Below are 16762 nucleotides of genomic sequence, written 5' to 3'. Positions count from 1 at the left end.
TTTAACTGGTTTCACAGGGTATAGTACCAAGTTGTAGAATTGGCTGGTTCTCCCCTAGTGATGAAACAGGGGAGACACAATACAACAAAAAATAGTGCAGATCAATTGGATAAAAAGAATTTAATACAATAGTTGCACTTACAATAAAGTGACTTTGATAAAAGCACAAGACAAGTGATCCTTGGGGCAATACAGCAGACAGATGGATTAGAGTCCTCAGGTCCTGGGTTCCCCGTTTCCGGAAACAGACAGCCACAGTCCTTTAGGTCCACGTAGCACAGCCCTTCACGATACACTGGTCCAGAAATAAAACTTGGTAGCACGCTAGACGCGTTTCGGAACAAAGTCCTTCATCAGCAGCGTCAAGCACGCTGCTGATGAAGGACTTTGTTCCGAAACGCGTCTAGCGTGCTACCAAGTTTTATTTCTGGACCAGTGTATCGTGAAGGGCTGTGCTACGTGGACCCAAAGGACTGTGGCTGTCTGTTTCCGGAAACGGGGAACCCAGGACCTGAGGACTCTAATCCATCTGTCTGCTGTATTGCCCCAAGGATCACTTGTCTTGTGCTTTTATCAAAGTCACTTTATTGTAAGTGCAACTATTGTATTAAATTCTTTTTATCCAATTGATCTGCACTATTTTTTGTTGTATTGTGTCTCCCCTGTTTCATCACTAGGGGAGAACCAGCCAATTCTACAACTTGGTACTATACCCTGTGAAACCAGTTAAACCAGTACCTATATGAGCTTAAGTATCGTTCATTATTTACATATTGTCACCTTGAGCGCTGTTCTTTTAAATTCACAATCTTTTCTATCTATATTGTCCTTTTGTCAGTAGTTACAGGTGTTATTCTACTGTGTGAATTTATATATAGCTGCACAAGGTACTTTATTGCGCACCGTTTGGTTGAAACTTTCTTGTATTCTATATTTACTATTTATCACAGACCTCGCCTGATCCCTGGCATTTCCATCTCAGAATTTACTGAAATATTATCTCTCTGCAGCAGATCATGCAAAACCTACACTATTGTGTCTCCTGGGGCCATAGACATGTAAATCCTCCATGAGATACAGATGTGCCACTAGGAGCGGGGCGTCCGCCCCTCCCCTATTCATTATCTGTATACCTGTCCTGTCATTGCCGTGTTCTAACGAGCATTTTCCTGGCCACCTCTACCTTGTTTGTGAGGGTACAAGATGGCATCCACCTGCCCCCAGCCTATTTCCTAATGTACTATTCTGGTAACTCCTGATCGGACCCAGATTCAATGATGACTTGGCCGAGGGACATTATAAGAAGATTGCACAGATAAAAGTATAAGTAAATATTGGTAGAAATACCCTACATGTATATGCCCATTAGTGGGACATTTTCTAAGATGGGAGTTGTATCGCACATGGGATGTTGCTATGGGAAACCAATCAGATACTATCTATTATCTTCCAGAAGGTGCTAAATAAGAAGTAGATTCTCATTGGTTGCCCATATGAAACAGAACTTCCATCTTAGTAGATTTCTCCTTTAGTATCACTTTGTGCTTGTTCCTAGTCAGGTGAATTACTGGTACCTCACCTTTCCAAAATATTGCACTGCGGTCCTGCTGATAAACTCCAGTTTTCCATGTGTACCCTCCCCTTTTCCATGTGCACCCTCCCCTTTTCCATATACATCCACCCCTTTTACACATATTCCCCTCCCTCTTACATATAAATCAGACACTTTTACAAGTACTCCCGTCCCTTTTACAAGTACACCGGTCCTCTTACAAGTACTCCCGTCCCTTTTACAAGTACACCGGTCCTCTTACAAGTACTCCCGTCCCTTTTACAAGTACACCGGTCCTCTTACAAGTACTCCCGTCCCTTCTACAGGTGCGCCTGCTTCTTTTGAAAGTACATCTACCTCTTTTACGAGTATATCTGCCCCATTGCAAGTACACCCACCCCTTGTAGAAATAAAACCATCGCTTTTATAAGTAAGTACATCACATCCCCTTTTGCAAGTACATCCACCCCTTGTACAAAAAAAACCCCTTCCCTTCTGGACCTATTTGGATCACTGTGCTTTATAGCTACTATGCTACTCTACTAAGTGCCTTATGTGCAAATGATTTCACGTTAATATCCCCCAGATCTGTGTAACTATCAGTTATATCAATCCCTCTTTGTGAGCTTTAAGCAAGGTGCTATTTATGTCTGCCACCCATTTGAAATAAATCCCAACATGACCCTCTCCAGGAGGGACACAATGCACTATTCCTGGACTTCCCCTTAATTTAGAATTACCCGTGGCGAAACACCTTTCTTATCAATGAAGCGGTTTAACACAGGTGATGGCAATCATACAGGAAATTCCAGGAGCAGAGCATTGTGTCCCTTCTGGAATGGTAGAATGTTATGTCTGGTACACACCTTGACAATCACAGACACCCAGAAATGTAGCCAGGCCCTACGTTCTGTCCTGCTGCGCCCCCTGCAGCCACAGTGATCTATGATTCCAACTTACACTGCACCATAGAACGCATGGATTCAGCCAACATTGAAATGATCGAATGTTTATAATAGTTACGCGACGAGTCCCACCTACTACCTTGTAATAACCGGCTTTACCCTCCATGGTTCTTTATATTGTATGCTAGGATTTATTACATGGGGACCGTGTATTCTGGAATGCTTTCTAAGGGGAATATGTAGCAACCAATCAGCCCCTAACTATCATTTTTCAAACACCTGTTAACATGGCTGTTAGGAGCGGATTGGCTGGTACTTTGGGTCTGATTCAGACCTGAATCTTTGCAACCCAGCGATCAGGTAAAGCCGCCCCACCAGACTGTACCCCCGCCCCTGTGCACTGCTGACGTCAGGCCGGGCAATGGCTGCATTTTCCAGGGCACTCCCAGGAAACACACAGTTACTGCCCCCAAACCGCTGCTGGCTGTCAATCTACTTGCGAACAACTAGTGATGGCTAGCAACCACTGGCTTAATTTGCAGGGGGACCTTGTGCATGCGCACAACATACCGCACACATATCTCTCTCCACTTTATCACTCTCAAAGGTTTACATATCCCCAGAAATGGTGTCTTGCTCACACAGTCTAGAACAGAGGTGGGCAATAAGCGGCCCTCCAGCTGTTGATGAACTATACATCCCAGCAGCTGTTGATGAACTATACATCCCAGCATGCCTTGCCTTGGTTTTGCTATTTGGTCATGCTAAAACTGATGCAAGGGATGTGTAGTTCATCAACAGCTGGAGGGCCACAGTTTGGCCATGCCTGGTCTAGAAGGTATGGACAGGTGAAATCAGGGGACGGAAGAGCAGTAAATCTGTCCTCACCTCCTGATATAAATGCCTATACCAGGGGTTCTCAAACTCGGTCCTCAGGGCACCACACAGCTCACGTTTTCCAGGTCACACGGCAGGTGCACTCATTACTCATTGACACATTTTAAAAGATCCACAGGTGGAGCTAATTATTTCACTTGTGATTCTGTGAGGAGACCTGCAAAACCTGCCCTGTGTGGGGGCCCCGAGGACCGAGTTTGAGAACCTGTGGCCTATACAGCATAAACTCCTAGTCAGGTGTTATCGCAAAGGGTTACCAAGTTATTGTGTGTTCCATATGCCAGCAGCAGGTACACTAGCCACGGGTCTGCTGGGAGAGAGCAGGGGGTGCCCTTGGGTTTTTAAATAGTTTCCCAGGGTCACGTTTCACACAGCAGCGTCCATGTTCTATATTTACTCTTTCAAGGAAATTTCCGTGAGTGGATAGAAAGTTGGCGGGCCTGCACAGACAGGCAGAAGTCATGTGACCTTTCCTTCCCCACAGAGCGCTTCTGACCCTTTCCCTGCTTTGCATTACACGTTATAGGAGTGTAAACAGAAATAACCCAATTCAATGCTCTGCCTGTGTAGGGATCAGTGATGCTCATTATGGTAACTGTCCTCTTTATACTCAATATAGAGCAGGACGCAACAGAAGCGCAGCGTGTACTATCTGAGCTATGTGCCAATCTCTAATGAGTATGAAGGAAGCCTTTACCGTAGGGCCGAGTGATGCAGCTGACTGCACCTCAGATCGTACTTGCCTACTTTTTAAAACTAGTTTCAGGGAGATTATAGTTGGTAATAGAATTTTGCACAGCACCCCATTGAGGGGGCGTGTCATGCTCCACCCAAAGGGCGTGTCTAGTTCCATATATGGAGAGATTGTGAAAAGAGATTGTGAACATTGCACCTAGAAGCGTGGGGTGTGCACTGATACATCTGAGAGGAATCTTTTATAATGACTTATATCCAAATGTAGATGAGCCCCAAAGCAGTTAGTAAGAGATACTATACTTGGTAAAGTGCTGGGAAATGGTGCTGATGATTCATTGTAAATGTATCTATCTCTCATTCCTTTTATTCCCCAAAATGTGACAGTGTAATGTGGGCTAGGTGACATGAGGGAGATTGGTAGACTAATGAGGGAGAGAGGGAGATTGCTGCTATGTCAGGGAGTCTCCTGCAGAATGCAGGAGGGTAGGCTGCTATGCCGTACGGTTGAGTTATGCAGCTGACTGCACCTCAGATATAAACCTCTTGTTTCTCACTGTGCTTTTTATAAGACCTATTTATTGCTATAGTGAAAACTGTGAAGGCCATGCTGGCATGTGTAGTTCTACCAGTGGCGTAACTATAAATTTTGCTCCCCCCAGCCAAAAAAGTTTGTGGCGCCCCCCCCCCATGCCCCTTAAACATTACGTCACACATCATAATGCCCCATATGCCACATGCCGTCATTAAACTTATACTCCACAAATCTAATCTAAATGCACCTTACACTACGGAATTTCATGCCGCCCGAGTTCAGTGCAGTGTGAGATGTCCGCTGAATTCTGATGTTTTTTAAAGGGGAATTAACTTACTAGGCATGGTTTGGCATGGTTTTGCCTTGTAAGTTAATTCCCCTTTAAAAAAACGTCAGAATTCAGCGGACATCTCGCACTACACTGAACTCGGGCGAGATGTCCGCGGTCGACGAAGTCGCACTGCCGCCAGAAAAAGGGTGTGACCTCACTGAGAGGGGGAAAGGCTTATTGGGAATAATGCTCCCACAAGCCATGCCTCCCGTTTTCATCACTATGGAGGCATGTTAAGCGCTCTGTGAGCTTCTGGCATGCCCCCAGCCCCTCAGACAGGTGCTAACGCATGGACACGCAGACGCCGACAAACAGACAGATACTGACAAATGGACAGATCCTAAACACGGGCGCTGACAAGTTGATACATGGACGCCGACACAGACACATATGTTGACACATGGACACTGAAAGACGCCTACACACAGGGATACGCTGACACACGGACTGCACATAGAGACACTAATGCTGACAGATGCTGACATCTAGAGACATAACACAGACACCCAGACACTGACACAAATATGCTGACCTGATGACACAGACACTGAATGCTTTGCATCCCACTGTAGAAAACCAGGGTTTGAAAGGGTTAACCTTATTGTTGTGTTCAGCTACTGTGCTGAAGCCTGTAGAAGGGGAGGGCTCTGTAACCGGAGTGCAGAGTGCAGGGGAATAGAAGGCAGCCGCTGGAGCAGGATGGTCAAGAACAGAAAGCAGGGAGAGGGACGATGCTGCAGCTGCCCAGCCTGCGCGGAGGTACGGAGGTTGTGTGTACTGTGTAGACAGAAACAGTTCCGAACTTCCTGCCTGTAATGCTGCTGCTGCTGGGAGGAAGGGAGGGAGAGAGACGGAGTGAGACAGAACGGACGGTCGGACCTCACCTTAGCTCTGCAGGTTAGAGTGAGAGGCTTCCGGCGCCCACGCAGCCCCTGCTCCTCCAAGCAGTGGCGGGGGCTGCCTTACACAAGCTACGCCACTGAGTTCTACAGTAGCTGGAGGGACGCTAACATGCAAAGGTGTCCTCCCATTTTCAAGTTGGCATAGCACAATTGACCAGATGCACTAAGCTTCAAAAACGATAAAATGGAGAGTGATAAACAACCAACCAATCAGCTCCTGTCTGACATCTTTCAAACACAGTCTGTGACATGGCAGGTAGGAGCTGATTGGTCGGCTGTTTAGTACTCTCCATTTTATCACTTTTGAATCCTAGTGCATCTGGGCCAATAGGAGGTAAATTTATGAGAGCTTCGAAAAGCGAAAAGTAGGAATGTTGTCCATAGCAACCAATCAGGTTCTGTAATTTACTAGGAGGCAATTGAGAAATGATAGCTAGAATCTGATTGGTTGTTATGAGCAACATCACTTATTTTCTCAAACAACAGACAGTGCGACTCCCTGGACCAAACAATATATAAATAACGGTGTGTCAGCGTATAGATGTCCTGTGTAGTCATAGAATCACGATCTGCTGGAATAGAAATATTGGGGGTCGTCCTGTAGTGCAGGGAATGTGAACCTTTGGCCCTTCAGCTGTTGTTGGACTACACATCCCAGCATGCCATGCTACAGTTTTGTTATTTGGTCATACTAAACCTGTGGCAGGGCATGCTGGGATACGTAGTTCAACAACAGATAGAGGGCCAAAGGTTCCCTGTCCCTGCTGTATTGAAAGCAATACAGGCGTGCACAGCTGTCCCACATAGGCCATGGAATATAACCAGCATCTGTCTTTCTGGACAAGCACATTCATTGGTGCAGCAGTCTGATGTTGGCATGGGGAAGGTAGGAAAGACAGCCGCCGTGTCCTCTTACTGTCACCAGTTATTTTAGACCTTACTACGTATCCCACCAGCAGCTGGAGAAATGAATGACAGGAGTGGATCGGGTGTGCTAGCAGGCCAAACTGTTTTGTCCCAAACTAAAAATCATCAGAGGCCACTATGCGATGAAATCCTGATACTTCTATTCAGCACTGGTCCTTCGCAAGTTCACTGACAGGAAGCAGCCGTTTCTAGCAGCAGTCTGGCGTTTTCTGGGAGTGTCAGAGTAAAAGCAGGCGGGCCCAAGCATGTTCCGGGAGATCATGTGACATTAGCTCCATCAGGCTGATTCCATCGCAGCCGCTGAGTAAGTCCAGGGCTGAACAGAGACTGCACACAGTGGGGAAATCATGCCATGGTGAGTGAGCTGCAAATGGATATGCAGCTTTTCACTGGGGTGTGACATATTCACTACCCATTTGCAGGCTTGCGTAGGGCGGGATTACACTGTGGCGAGGTGGTGGCTAACTATTTTCCCAGTGATCGTACGTTGTCGTATGATCAGGTCTGAATCAGGCCCTTAGTGGGAGCAAAGTTGCAATTGTATTTACTGATTTGGGGTTTATTATACAACCAACATGGATTTCTACTCACCTGTCATTTCGGTCATCATTGTGTTCCCATTATCACTTTGGCACAGCCTCTCAAACTCCCCCACCCCCCTCCCGAACAGCTGAGGCCATGGGTTGGGTTCCCACTATGGCCCTAACTGTGCAGAGTTTGTATATTCTCTCAGTGCTTGTGTGGGTTTCCTCCGGGTACTCCAGTTTCCTTCCACACTCTGAAAATATACAGGTAGGTTCATGGGCTCCCAACACAATGAACCCTAGAATGTCTGTGTGTGCATTTATATGTGATAGGGAATATATACAGGGTATATACTGTACCAACTTTACACATCTAGAACACATAAATAGTCACATCATTGCTGCACATCTCCCATTCAGGACCATTCCGGAGATGACATCCAGCCTGCATAATGCGGTGTCGCCTATGTCGAAACCTGCCCTCACATGTAACACAAAGCATGAGGGTGACCACAGGGTAAAAAAAGAAAGTATTTGTCTATCTGGAATATCTTTATTTTGTTCTAGATCTTACTTATTTGCTTGATTAACAGATTTTATTTTCATTTTATTTTTTTATGGAATATCCAACATTGGGACCCCCCCCCCCCCCCATGCACATCTGCTAATTAATTGTGAAAATATCGCTGTCCGTTATCCAGTCGCTTATCCATACATTATTCATCAAATGATTTCCCCAGTCTGTGCAAATGTGAGTAAGTCTGACCCTTCCACAACTCTGTGACAGAGACAGGCTTATCGCAGCCGGCGCTGACGTTGCAGGCCCTCCCATAAGACATCTGAGTACGCCTGCATTTTTTCAGACACTCCCAGAAAATGGACGGTGTTCATTCCCAAATGCCGAATTCCTGTCAGTCAAATTGCGAGGGTGTTGCAACTAGATATTTTCCCTATCTCTAATGCTATTTTGATGTTATAGAGTCTGCTTATTTTGTCTGCATGGGGTTCATTCGTTCGGATGTGAATTCGCACCCTTGTGAATCAACCAAACCCCGAGTTATGAATGGTTGGCTGCCGCCACCCATTCGCAAGGGAGACTGGATGTTACATTAACATGAGAATGCTCAGTTTTCTCATGGGAACGCCCATGAAACGCTGGACGTTCCCATGTGGTAATGGGGCTGCCCGGTGCCCTATGCCCTTCTCCGCCCCTCACCCACTGTGTCGTCTGTTCGCCGTGGGTGCACACACCTTGCGTATGCACATGCAGAAATACGCATGTGCACAGCGCAAACATCGGACCCCGTGCGAACACAGGCAATCCGCGAACTGACCTGAATAAGGTTCCATATACAGTAGGTGTAAAATTAGGGACTGATTCAGATTTTGATGAAAACGCTGGGGCGTTCCCCTGGGAGTGAAGGCGGCAAACCGTGGCGGAAATAAAAGTACATTTTCACTTTGATTTCCGATGGGGAAAGAAATGATTTGCTGGTCGGTGACCATTGAATGATTGGTACTTGTTTCCTAGCACGGCCACAATCGTATGGATCGTGTACCTTTAAGTTAAGGTACACGATCCATACGATGGACCCAATTTCCTTTGAAATCAGGTCCATTTGGCCGGCTAGGACAAAATATCGGGGGCATCGCGTCGGTCGGGACCGTTAACAATGGTCCCGACGCGACCGACGCAATGCCCGCGATTTCCCCATAGGCTTCAATGTTAAAAAATATTTTAACATTGAAATCGTGTCAGGAAAGGTAAAATATCGGGGGCATCGCGTCGGTCGGGACCATTAACATAGGTCCCGACGCGATGCCCCCGATTTTTCCATAGGCTTCAATGTTAAAAGATTTTTTAACATTGAAATCCTGAAAAAATGTGAAAAATGTGAAATGGGCCAATATGACCCATTTCACATTATAGATGTCCCCGTCGTCACCCCACGATAGACGCCAACCCGAAGCGTGGCGAGCGCAGCGAGCCCGCGAGGGGCGGCGGTGCGCGTCCTCCGACCTTTTCATTCCCCTACTATCCACGTCGGCGTGGAGTTGAGAATAGAATAGTGTGGCGAGCGCAGCGAGCGAACGCGTATAACTTCACAGGTATACGCGTCCCCTCGCGGGGCTCGCTGCGCTCGCCACGCTTCGGGCGCGGTGGCTCGCTGCGCTCGCCACACTATTCTATTCTCAACTCCACGCCGACGTGGATAGTAGGGGAATGAAAAGGTCGGAGGACGCGCACCGCCGCCCCTCGCGGGCTCGCTGCGCTCGCCACGCTTCGGGTTGGCGTCTATCGTGGGGTGGGGTGTACGCCGTGACATTTGGGGGGGTTGGGAATATTTTACATTGAATCCAATGTAAAATCGGGTCCCAGGGACCCGATTTACATTTCATTAAAAAAAAAAAATCGGGTCCAAAATCGGTCGGTCGCGGCGATCGCATCGCATGCGACCAAATCGCATGCGATGCAATCGACCCGATTTTTCTGACACGACCACCCCGATGTAAATCGGTGTGGCCGTGCTAGGAAACAAGTACCGAATGATTTCTCTCCACTTCGGCTGCATGCAAGGGGATGTGTTTGGCATTTATCCGCTCGCATTCTGTAAACATATCATACAGAACGTCATATTCGTGCACTGCTACATTTTACCCCCCCCCCCCAGCGGTGTAAAAAAATAAAAAAAGATCTAGAATATAAAATATTTTACTGGAGGACTAGTCGAAAAGATGCGTACAGCTCGCAAAGACTTCGATGCCGAGCAAAATCCATTCGTAAGACACCCAATCAAATGATTTTTCTTCTGGTCACAACTCATCACAGGCTGCGATGCCGAATCGAGGCAGGAGCTGATGTCACACACCCTCCCCTAAAACGCTTGGGCACGTCTGTGTTTTTGATAGCACTCCCACTAAACAGCCGGTCACCACCGCCAGGCGCCTACTCAGTGGCGTAACTATAGCGCCGCAGCCCCCCCGCGATGGCGGGGAGGCACCGGGGGGTCTGCGGGCGCTATTGTTGCTCCCCCCTCCTTGTAAGTGCAGCAGGGAGCTGGCAGGAGCAGCGCGGGGTATCTGCGGTCATAGAGATCCCTGCGGCGCTGAGTATTAAGTTGGCAGGGTCCCTGCAGTGACCTGGAAATAACTAGCGCTATCTGCCGGGCAGCGGCGGAAGGAAGCGCTTCTGATTTTGAAAGCACTGGCCGCACGTTGATTGACTAAATCTCAGCATGCAGCCAGTGTTTTCAAACCCAGCAGCGCTCCCCCCCCCCCCCCCCCCCCCCCCCCCGCCGCCCGGCGGATAGAGTCAGTTATTTCCAGGTCACTGCAGGGACCCCGCCAACTTAATTCGCACAGCAGCGATCAGGTCTGAATCAGGCCCTATGTATCCTGAGAAGCCATGCCCGCTACCCGGAGGTGTTCTCCGCCAACTATGGGTATATCCACTACCAGCCACCCATTTAATTCCATTCTTATAAATGTGGTAATAAAGTCACTGCTTGGTGAATCCACCTGATCTCTCCTTAGTGGCATTCTGTCCACTCACAAGAACACTAGTGGGTTCCTCAGGATGTTAGAGAAAGCATCACCCACAAGAAGTTAAATCTTTTGCTGGGTGCCAGTGGTTTCCTTAGTGAAGGCAGATCTTGTTGCTGAGGCGGGGGTCAGTTGTGTAATCGGGTGTGTAATAGATTCGGGAGGGGGGGGGGAGAAGCAGCTGGATTCCTCTAATGAGACTTCATTAAAGGACACACAGAGAAGAGTTTGTCAGCCCTCCCCGGTAATGCCGGTTAACTCCTTACTGCAGTATTATCCGGCAGATGTTGCGACTGGGGAAAGGTGCTTGTTCCGGAGTTCTGGTGCCAGTGGTTTGGTATATGTCCTATACATTTCTATGTATACTTTTCCTGCACCTAAATATTATTTGGCCTATGTCCCTAAATGCCATATAGTATAATATATATATATATATAGTCCAGGACACATACCAGTCTCCTTCCCCGGGCAGGCAAAGCAGTCTTCTCCTAGGACTATAAGGGGAGTATTCTGGTTCACTCGCAAATGCAAATTCCTTCTCAAATGGACAAAACCATGTGCACTGCAGGGGGGGGGTAAAAATTAAGCAGTCGGTATTTTCACTGCACAGAAACAAAATAATTCACACAAATCTAACTCTCTCTCTGTTACATCTGCCCCCCCCCCCCCCCCCCTGCAGTGCACATGGTTTTGTTCATTTGAGAAGGAATTTGCCTTTGCAAGTGAACCAGAATAATCCCCTAAATCTACTAAAACTTCTAAGAATGAAAAAAGGTGATGTTGCCCCTAGCAACCAATCGGATCATTCTGTCTATCATTTCACTATTGCATCCTAGAAAATGATACAGAATTGGATTGGTTGCTATGGGCAACATCCTCTCTTTATTTTTAGAAGCTTTAGTAAATGTGCCCCCTAGTGTTTATATACTCCAGTGGGGAAATAAGCCGGAATTGGGAGCGGGGCATTGCGTTTCGGGTGGTTTGGGTCACATTAGAGATGTTGTTCTGTTTTTATTAGTCATACGGCCAGAAAAAGCTACGCTGGATATAAAAGGCAAGTATCCATAGGGAATATCTTACATAGTTATAATGCTTCAATGCAACTGTGTGCAAGTATACAGATGTGTCCTCATACATGTAGCCTCAATACGCCGCACAGCACGAGATGCCTGAGCCGCCAGGTCCTGTACAACTCTGCTAACGTCAGGCATCTTTATGCCCAAAGCGAGTTTTAGTTGCAGCGCACAAGGACACTCAGTGGGGAAGGAGGGGCGGTAGCGGCGATAGGACATGGGAACGCCGAGCGTTTCTTGAGTCTGTGTATGGAGCAGAATGGAAACTTACCCCAGAGACTCAGTCGCACAAAAATATAAAGTGGTCATTATCATCAAATGAATCAGCAAAGTCTCCTGCTGCGTCCCGGTAATGTTGCAACTTAGATACATTGGGGTACATGTATTAACCAGCGTTAAGTGCAGAAATGATAACTGGGGGGGATTACGTTTTCCATAATGTATTCATAGCGCACCTAACGTGAGTTATGCTCGGCGGGGCTGTCCCCTGCAAGATTAGCGGCTGCTTTTGCCAGCTCAGGGCTAGCGTCCTATCCCCCTGCTGCTGGCTCCGGGCTGTGCTGGAGATCTCGCTATAAATGCGAGATCTCGCGCATGCCCGTTACAGCTGCCTGGGGAGCCGATAAGGAGAGCAGTTAACGCTTGACATAACGGCTCACCTGATCGGCTGGGGGGGGGGTTAATACATTTGCCCATAATGGGTGCCCACTTCTCCAAGTTATGCAGGAGAAGCAAGACTCGTTATTTTAAAATGTTATGTCCACCATTATACATCTGTCCCATTATCGGCACAGAAAGACTCCAGACACAAGAAGATACTCACAGGACAATTCGCACCAAGAGGGGCTGTTTGGCATGGCTGCAGTAATCATGCATGAGGACACATCTGTATGTGTGCGCCTGTAATTATATATAATATATACAGATAGATATAAAATATGTCCATCTAATGGAAACTGAACCATTATATATGAGAATACAGAAGCCTGTCAATATTTTGGAATCCGGTGACCTCTCTGTGGATCTGGAATGATGGTTTTATTGTCCCTTTGGAATCTTGCAGTAATTAGACAGATGATCGGTGATAATAATGGGCTTCAGTTGCTGTTGTCAGCCTGGTGGAGAAGGATGTGATGTCACAGGTCACGGTTTATATGCGTTTCCCAGCTACTCCCGTACACAGGGGTATACTACAAATGGTACAGAATTAAATTAACAGCACAACCAAGCACCAGTAATATGAATGTCACAATGGTCTGGATCCATTTCTACATACATGTTACAATTCCACCACATTGGACTACCAAATACTTATCCAATATGATTGGTTCCTATGTACTTATCCAATTAGGGGCATTACAACATTAAGAGTAAAAAACTGGAGTTTTTCTTGATTTTTTTTTTCCAGATGTTTCACCGATATTATTTTACAAGATATCCAATATGAATGCTCGTAAAAAATAAATAAATAAATAAATTTATTGAGCGAAAACAAACAGGTTCAGTAAATTGACTAAAGCTTCTAAAAATTAAAATAGGACATTTCTCTATTGCAAAATGATAGACAGATTGGTTGCTATGGGCAATATCACTTTTTCATTTTAAGAAGCTTTAGTAAATTTAACAACGTGTGTTTTCAATGCAACGGCCTCAAAACCCGGCAAGTGAAACAAAATCCCAGATAATCTACGGTTTACACCGGGGCTAATAGGATAGCCCTGTTGATCAAATTACCTGTGATCAATGATTGCATTTAATTGAATACTCCACTTACTCATACCAGATACCACCTCATGATGAAAACAAATAAAATACAGAAAATCAACCAATTACAACATTATCCACAGCTAAAACTATTTAAAAATACAAAATAAATGAAAAAGCACACAAAGCTGGTTGCCCAGAAAGAAAGAGGGAAAACGCCCGTTGCGAATACATTCGCAGATTCATTCACAAATTCTGGAACATCTACAATTATTTCCAACTGAACAAGTCTAACTAAGGACCTTATTCTGCACATGGGCATAATTGCGCAGATGCTAAATATTGCGCCTCATGCCAACGCACGGGGGAGCAAAGAAATCAGAATAACCCCTAAGTCTGAAACGTCTGTTATTCTGTGACAGAAATGCACTGACGTCACAGACCTTCACCAAAAACACCCAGAAATGCTGACTTCCTGTTGGGGAAACTGCGACTCCTATGTGTACGCATTTTCAGTCCCAATTTCCGTGCACTCATGTGCATTCCGAACGCGCCACTTGCAATTTCTCTTATTCGCTATCCATGCTGAATTACGCCCAATGTATGTAAAAAAGTTCAACAATAAAGATGAATAGAAAAAAAAAGCTAATGTTAAGGATAACCTATATCATAAAATCAAGGGCTGATAAGAGAAATATGTAAATGAGGGGGAAGAGAGAGATGGAGTAAGAAGGATAAAGGAGAGTGTGCCGAAGAGAGAGAGACAGAAAGAAAATCCAGACAGCATTGGGGACAACATCTAGTATAAACTTAAATTGCAACCAGAGTCTCCATTCATTACCTATAGTAGAGGCTGCCACACTGCGCTCTTGTTGAGAAAACGGCCTCTAGTGGCAGTGTCATCACTGAAAGTTTATTTTGACACTTTTATGTACATAATAACATTTGTGCACGGCTGTGGCGGAGATGGGCAGGCCGCAGACAGAGAATTAGAGTGATCCGTACAAGGACACATAGAGAGATTTGCCTTTGTGTCAATGCCTCATTGTGCCAGGCTCCCGGGGAGACAGTATGGATTCACTGTGGAATTATTTCAATCTCCCCTGACTTATTAAAGCATTCTGAGGGAGCCTGCGAAGGGGCGTCCTGCCCTCCTCAACATGTAAATGTCGGGACGTGGCACATAGCAAGATATGGGTGGCAGGACAGATAAAAAAATAAAGGCCAAGGGACAGACAAAAGAGAAATGGGGGGGATTCTTCTATTTTACAAAGGTTTCATGCGCACAATAATCATTTCCTCTTCTCTCCCCCCTCTCCTGGCTTTAAATGTTTTGTCGTCTTCCAAGTTAGTTGAGATACCAAAAAGGAGAGGTCATAAGTTCCCTTCCTTTGTCAGGGTATGAAAGTTGGGGGCTCGGAGTTTCTGTGCCTTTCACGGCAACAAGGACTGAATAGAAAGTAGGGGGAGAGCTTTGGTGAGCATGTGGATGGGGAAACAAGCCCCTGAATGAGTCTCCGCTCCCCTCCTCTGCATATTTTACATCTGTGCCAGAGACTTAATAAGTTTCAAGCCGTTTGAAAGCTTGTCAGGCTGGCAGATAAACGATGTGCGCGTCTTTCACATAACATACACTTCCGCAGAGTGGCATTGTCCTGTGCGGATTTATATCAGGAACCAGTAACTTTCTCCCTCTTCTCATTCTTCCTTTATCCGCCCCTGAAATGCTGAATGTCTTCATCTCCAATCCTAGGGGCCAGCTGAGCAAGGAGATTAGCACAAAACGCACCTGAGGGGCTCCCCCCCTATTCAGTCCTCCTCGGATTAGCTGGCCGAGAGGAATCGCTCTCCTAGGTTCCACTGATCCTGAGAAAGCGGCGATGGGGCTGTGTGTGGTAGGTAACCCTGTCTCTGGAAGTCTTGCCCTTAATGCTACTCACACTTAAATAGGCGCTAACAGATCTGTCGACGTACGTTTCTCAGTTCTTTACAAAGTCTTTTATTATGGTGTTTGTTCTGTTTCCCATCAGCTCTTTCCTCTCATTTTCCTTTTTCAGTTTCATAGGCGTTTTTTTTATTTGACATAAGTTATTATGTTCTGTATGACACCATTTGTTCTGTCACATTTTCGATGTCATGTGAACTAATATGTCATTTTCTGTCACACCAGTTATTTTCTTATACTTTTTACCTCACACTATTTATTTTTGTCTCTTTGTCTATTTTACTTAACTATTTTATTGCCTTTTCAATTTCACGTAAGTTATTTTGTCACATTTTCGATATCACGTGAGCTATTTTGTCATTTTCTGTCATAAAAGTTATATTGTCATACTTTTAACCTCACACTAGTTATTTTCATCTATTTTTCTATTTTACTTCAGCCATTTAATTGAATTTTCAATTTCGAATATTTTTTTTTTGTCACAATTTATCTTTCACCATCAGCGATTTTGTCGCATATTCTATTGTACATCAATTATATTGTTACCTTTCCTATTCCACCTCAGCTATTTTGTCACCTTTTCTATCCCACGTCAGCCGTTGTGTCACGAAATACAAGGAAGACCCCTTATAGAATCAGGGACTGTTTTAAATGTTGTTTACAAAATGATTTGTTGAAAACCTGAACCTGACCCACATAGAACGGTTACCTGTGGTGATAGTTTTATAATCCCGTAAGAAATTATCCCATTTCTCTGTTCGTCTGACCCCGTTACCCTGTCATGTCTTGAGGCTGAGCCTCATTTTTGCAAATCTGCCGTCTGTTAGGTACAAACAGCGGAAGAAGAAAGGACTTTTTTTTTTTTTTTCACCTGTCTAGGTACAAACAGGGGTCAGCATCTTATCCAGACATTGGAGATTTCTACTATAGAAACTTTGCTTAGAACATTGCCTTATTCTTTGTGGGTGCCCTGTGTTTCATGGAATGAAACATTTTGGTGGGAGCACTGTACGTTGGTACCTAATAAGTACTAAGAAATGTATAAACATGTATCGCTTGTAAAGCAGGACTTTTAGCGCGCGGTAAATCTCCCTATTGGATCTGGCTCCAATATTATCACATAGGAATTTGCTAATTACATTATTTAAAAAATGTTACCCTACCATAAATTGCTGTTTGTTTAAATGGATTCTAAATTGATTTTTGTTTATGTTAGCAATAGTAAAAAATT

At 45.5% G+C, this 16762-nt stretch overlaps 1 protein-coding gene across 2 annotated transcripts in view; it reads left to right on the top strand.

Moving 5' to 3' along the window:
• SLC6A9 (solute carrier family 6 member 9) overlaps window positions 1–16762 on the top strand; it is a 125980-nt gene that overhangs the window by 56193 nt on the left and 53025 nt on the right. Inside the window, exon 1 of one of the 2 annotated variants that reach the window (XM_083157454.1) lies at window positions 15206–15481. The exons of the other annotated variant lie outside the window; for it this stretch is intronic. Within the exon in view, the coding sequence (XP_083013580.1) occupies window positions 15467–15481 (15 nt within the window). The 5' untranslated portion in view covers window positions 15206–15466. Of the gene's footprint in view, window positions 1–15205; window positions 15482–16762 lie in introns of those variants that run through there. 2 annotated transcript variants of the gene reach the window in all.

The sequence above is a fragment of the Crinia signifera genome, chromosome 8 (genome assembly GCF_055691185.1).
Source record: "Crinia signifera chromosome 8, ASM5569118v1, whole genome shotgun sequence".
NCBI classification, from domain to species: Eukaryota; Metazoa; Chordata; class Amphibia; order Anura; family Myobatrachidae; genus Crinia; species Crinia signifera.
The sequence above is the reverse complement of the archived record's forward strand: the minus strand, read 5'-3'. Positions and strand labels throughout refer to the sequence as shown.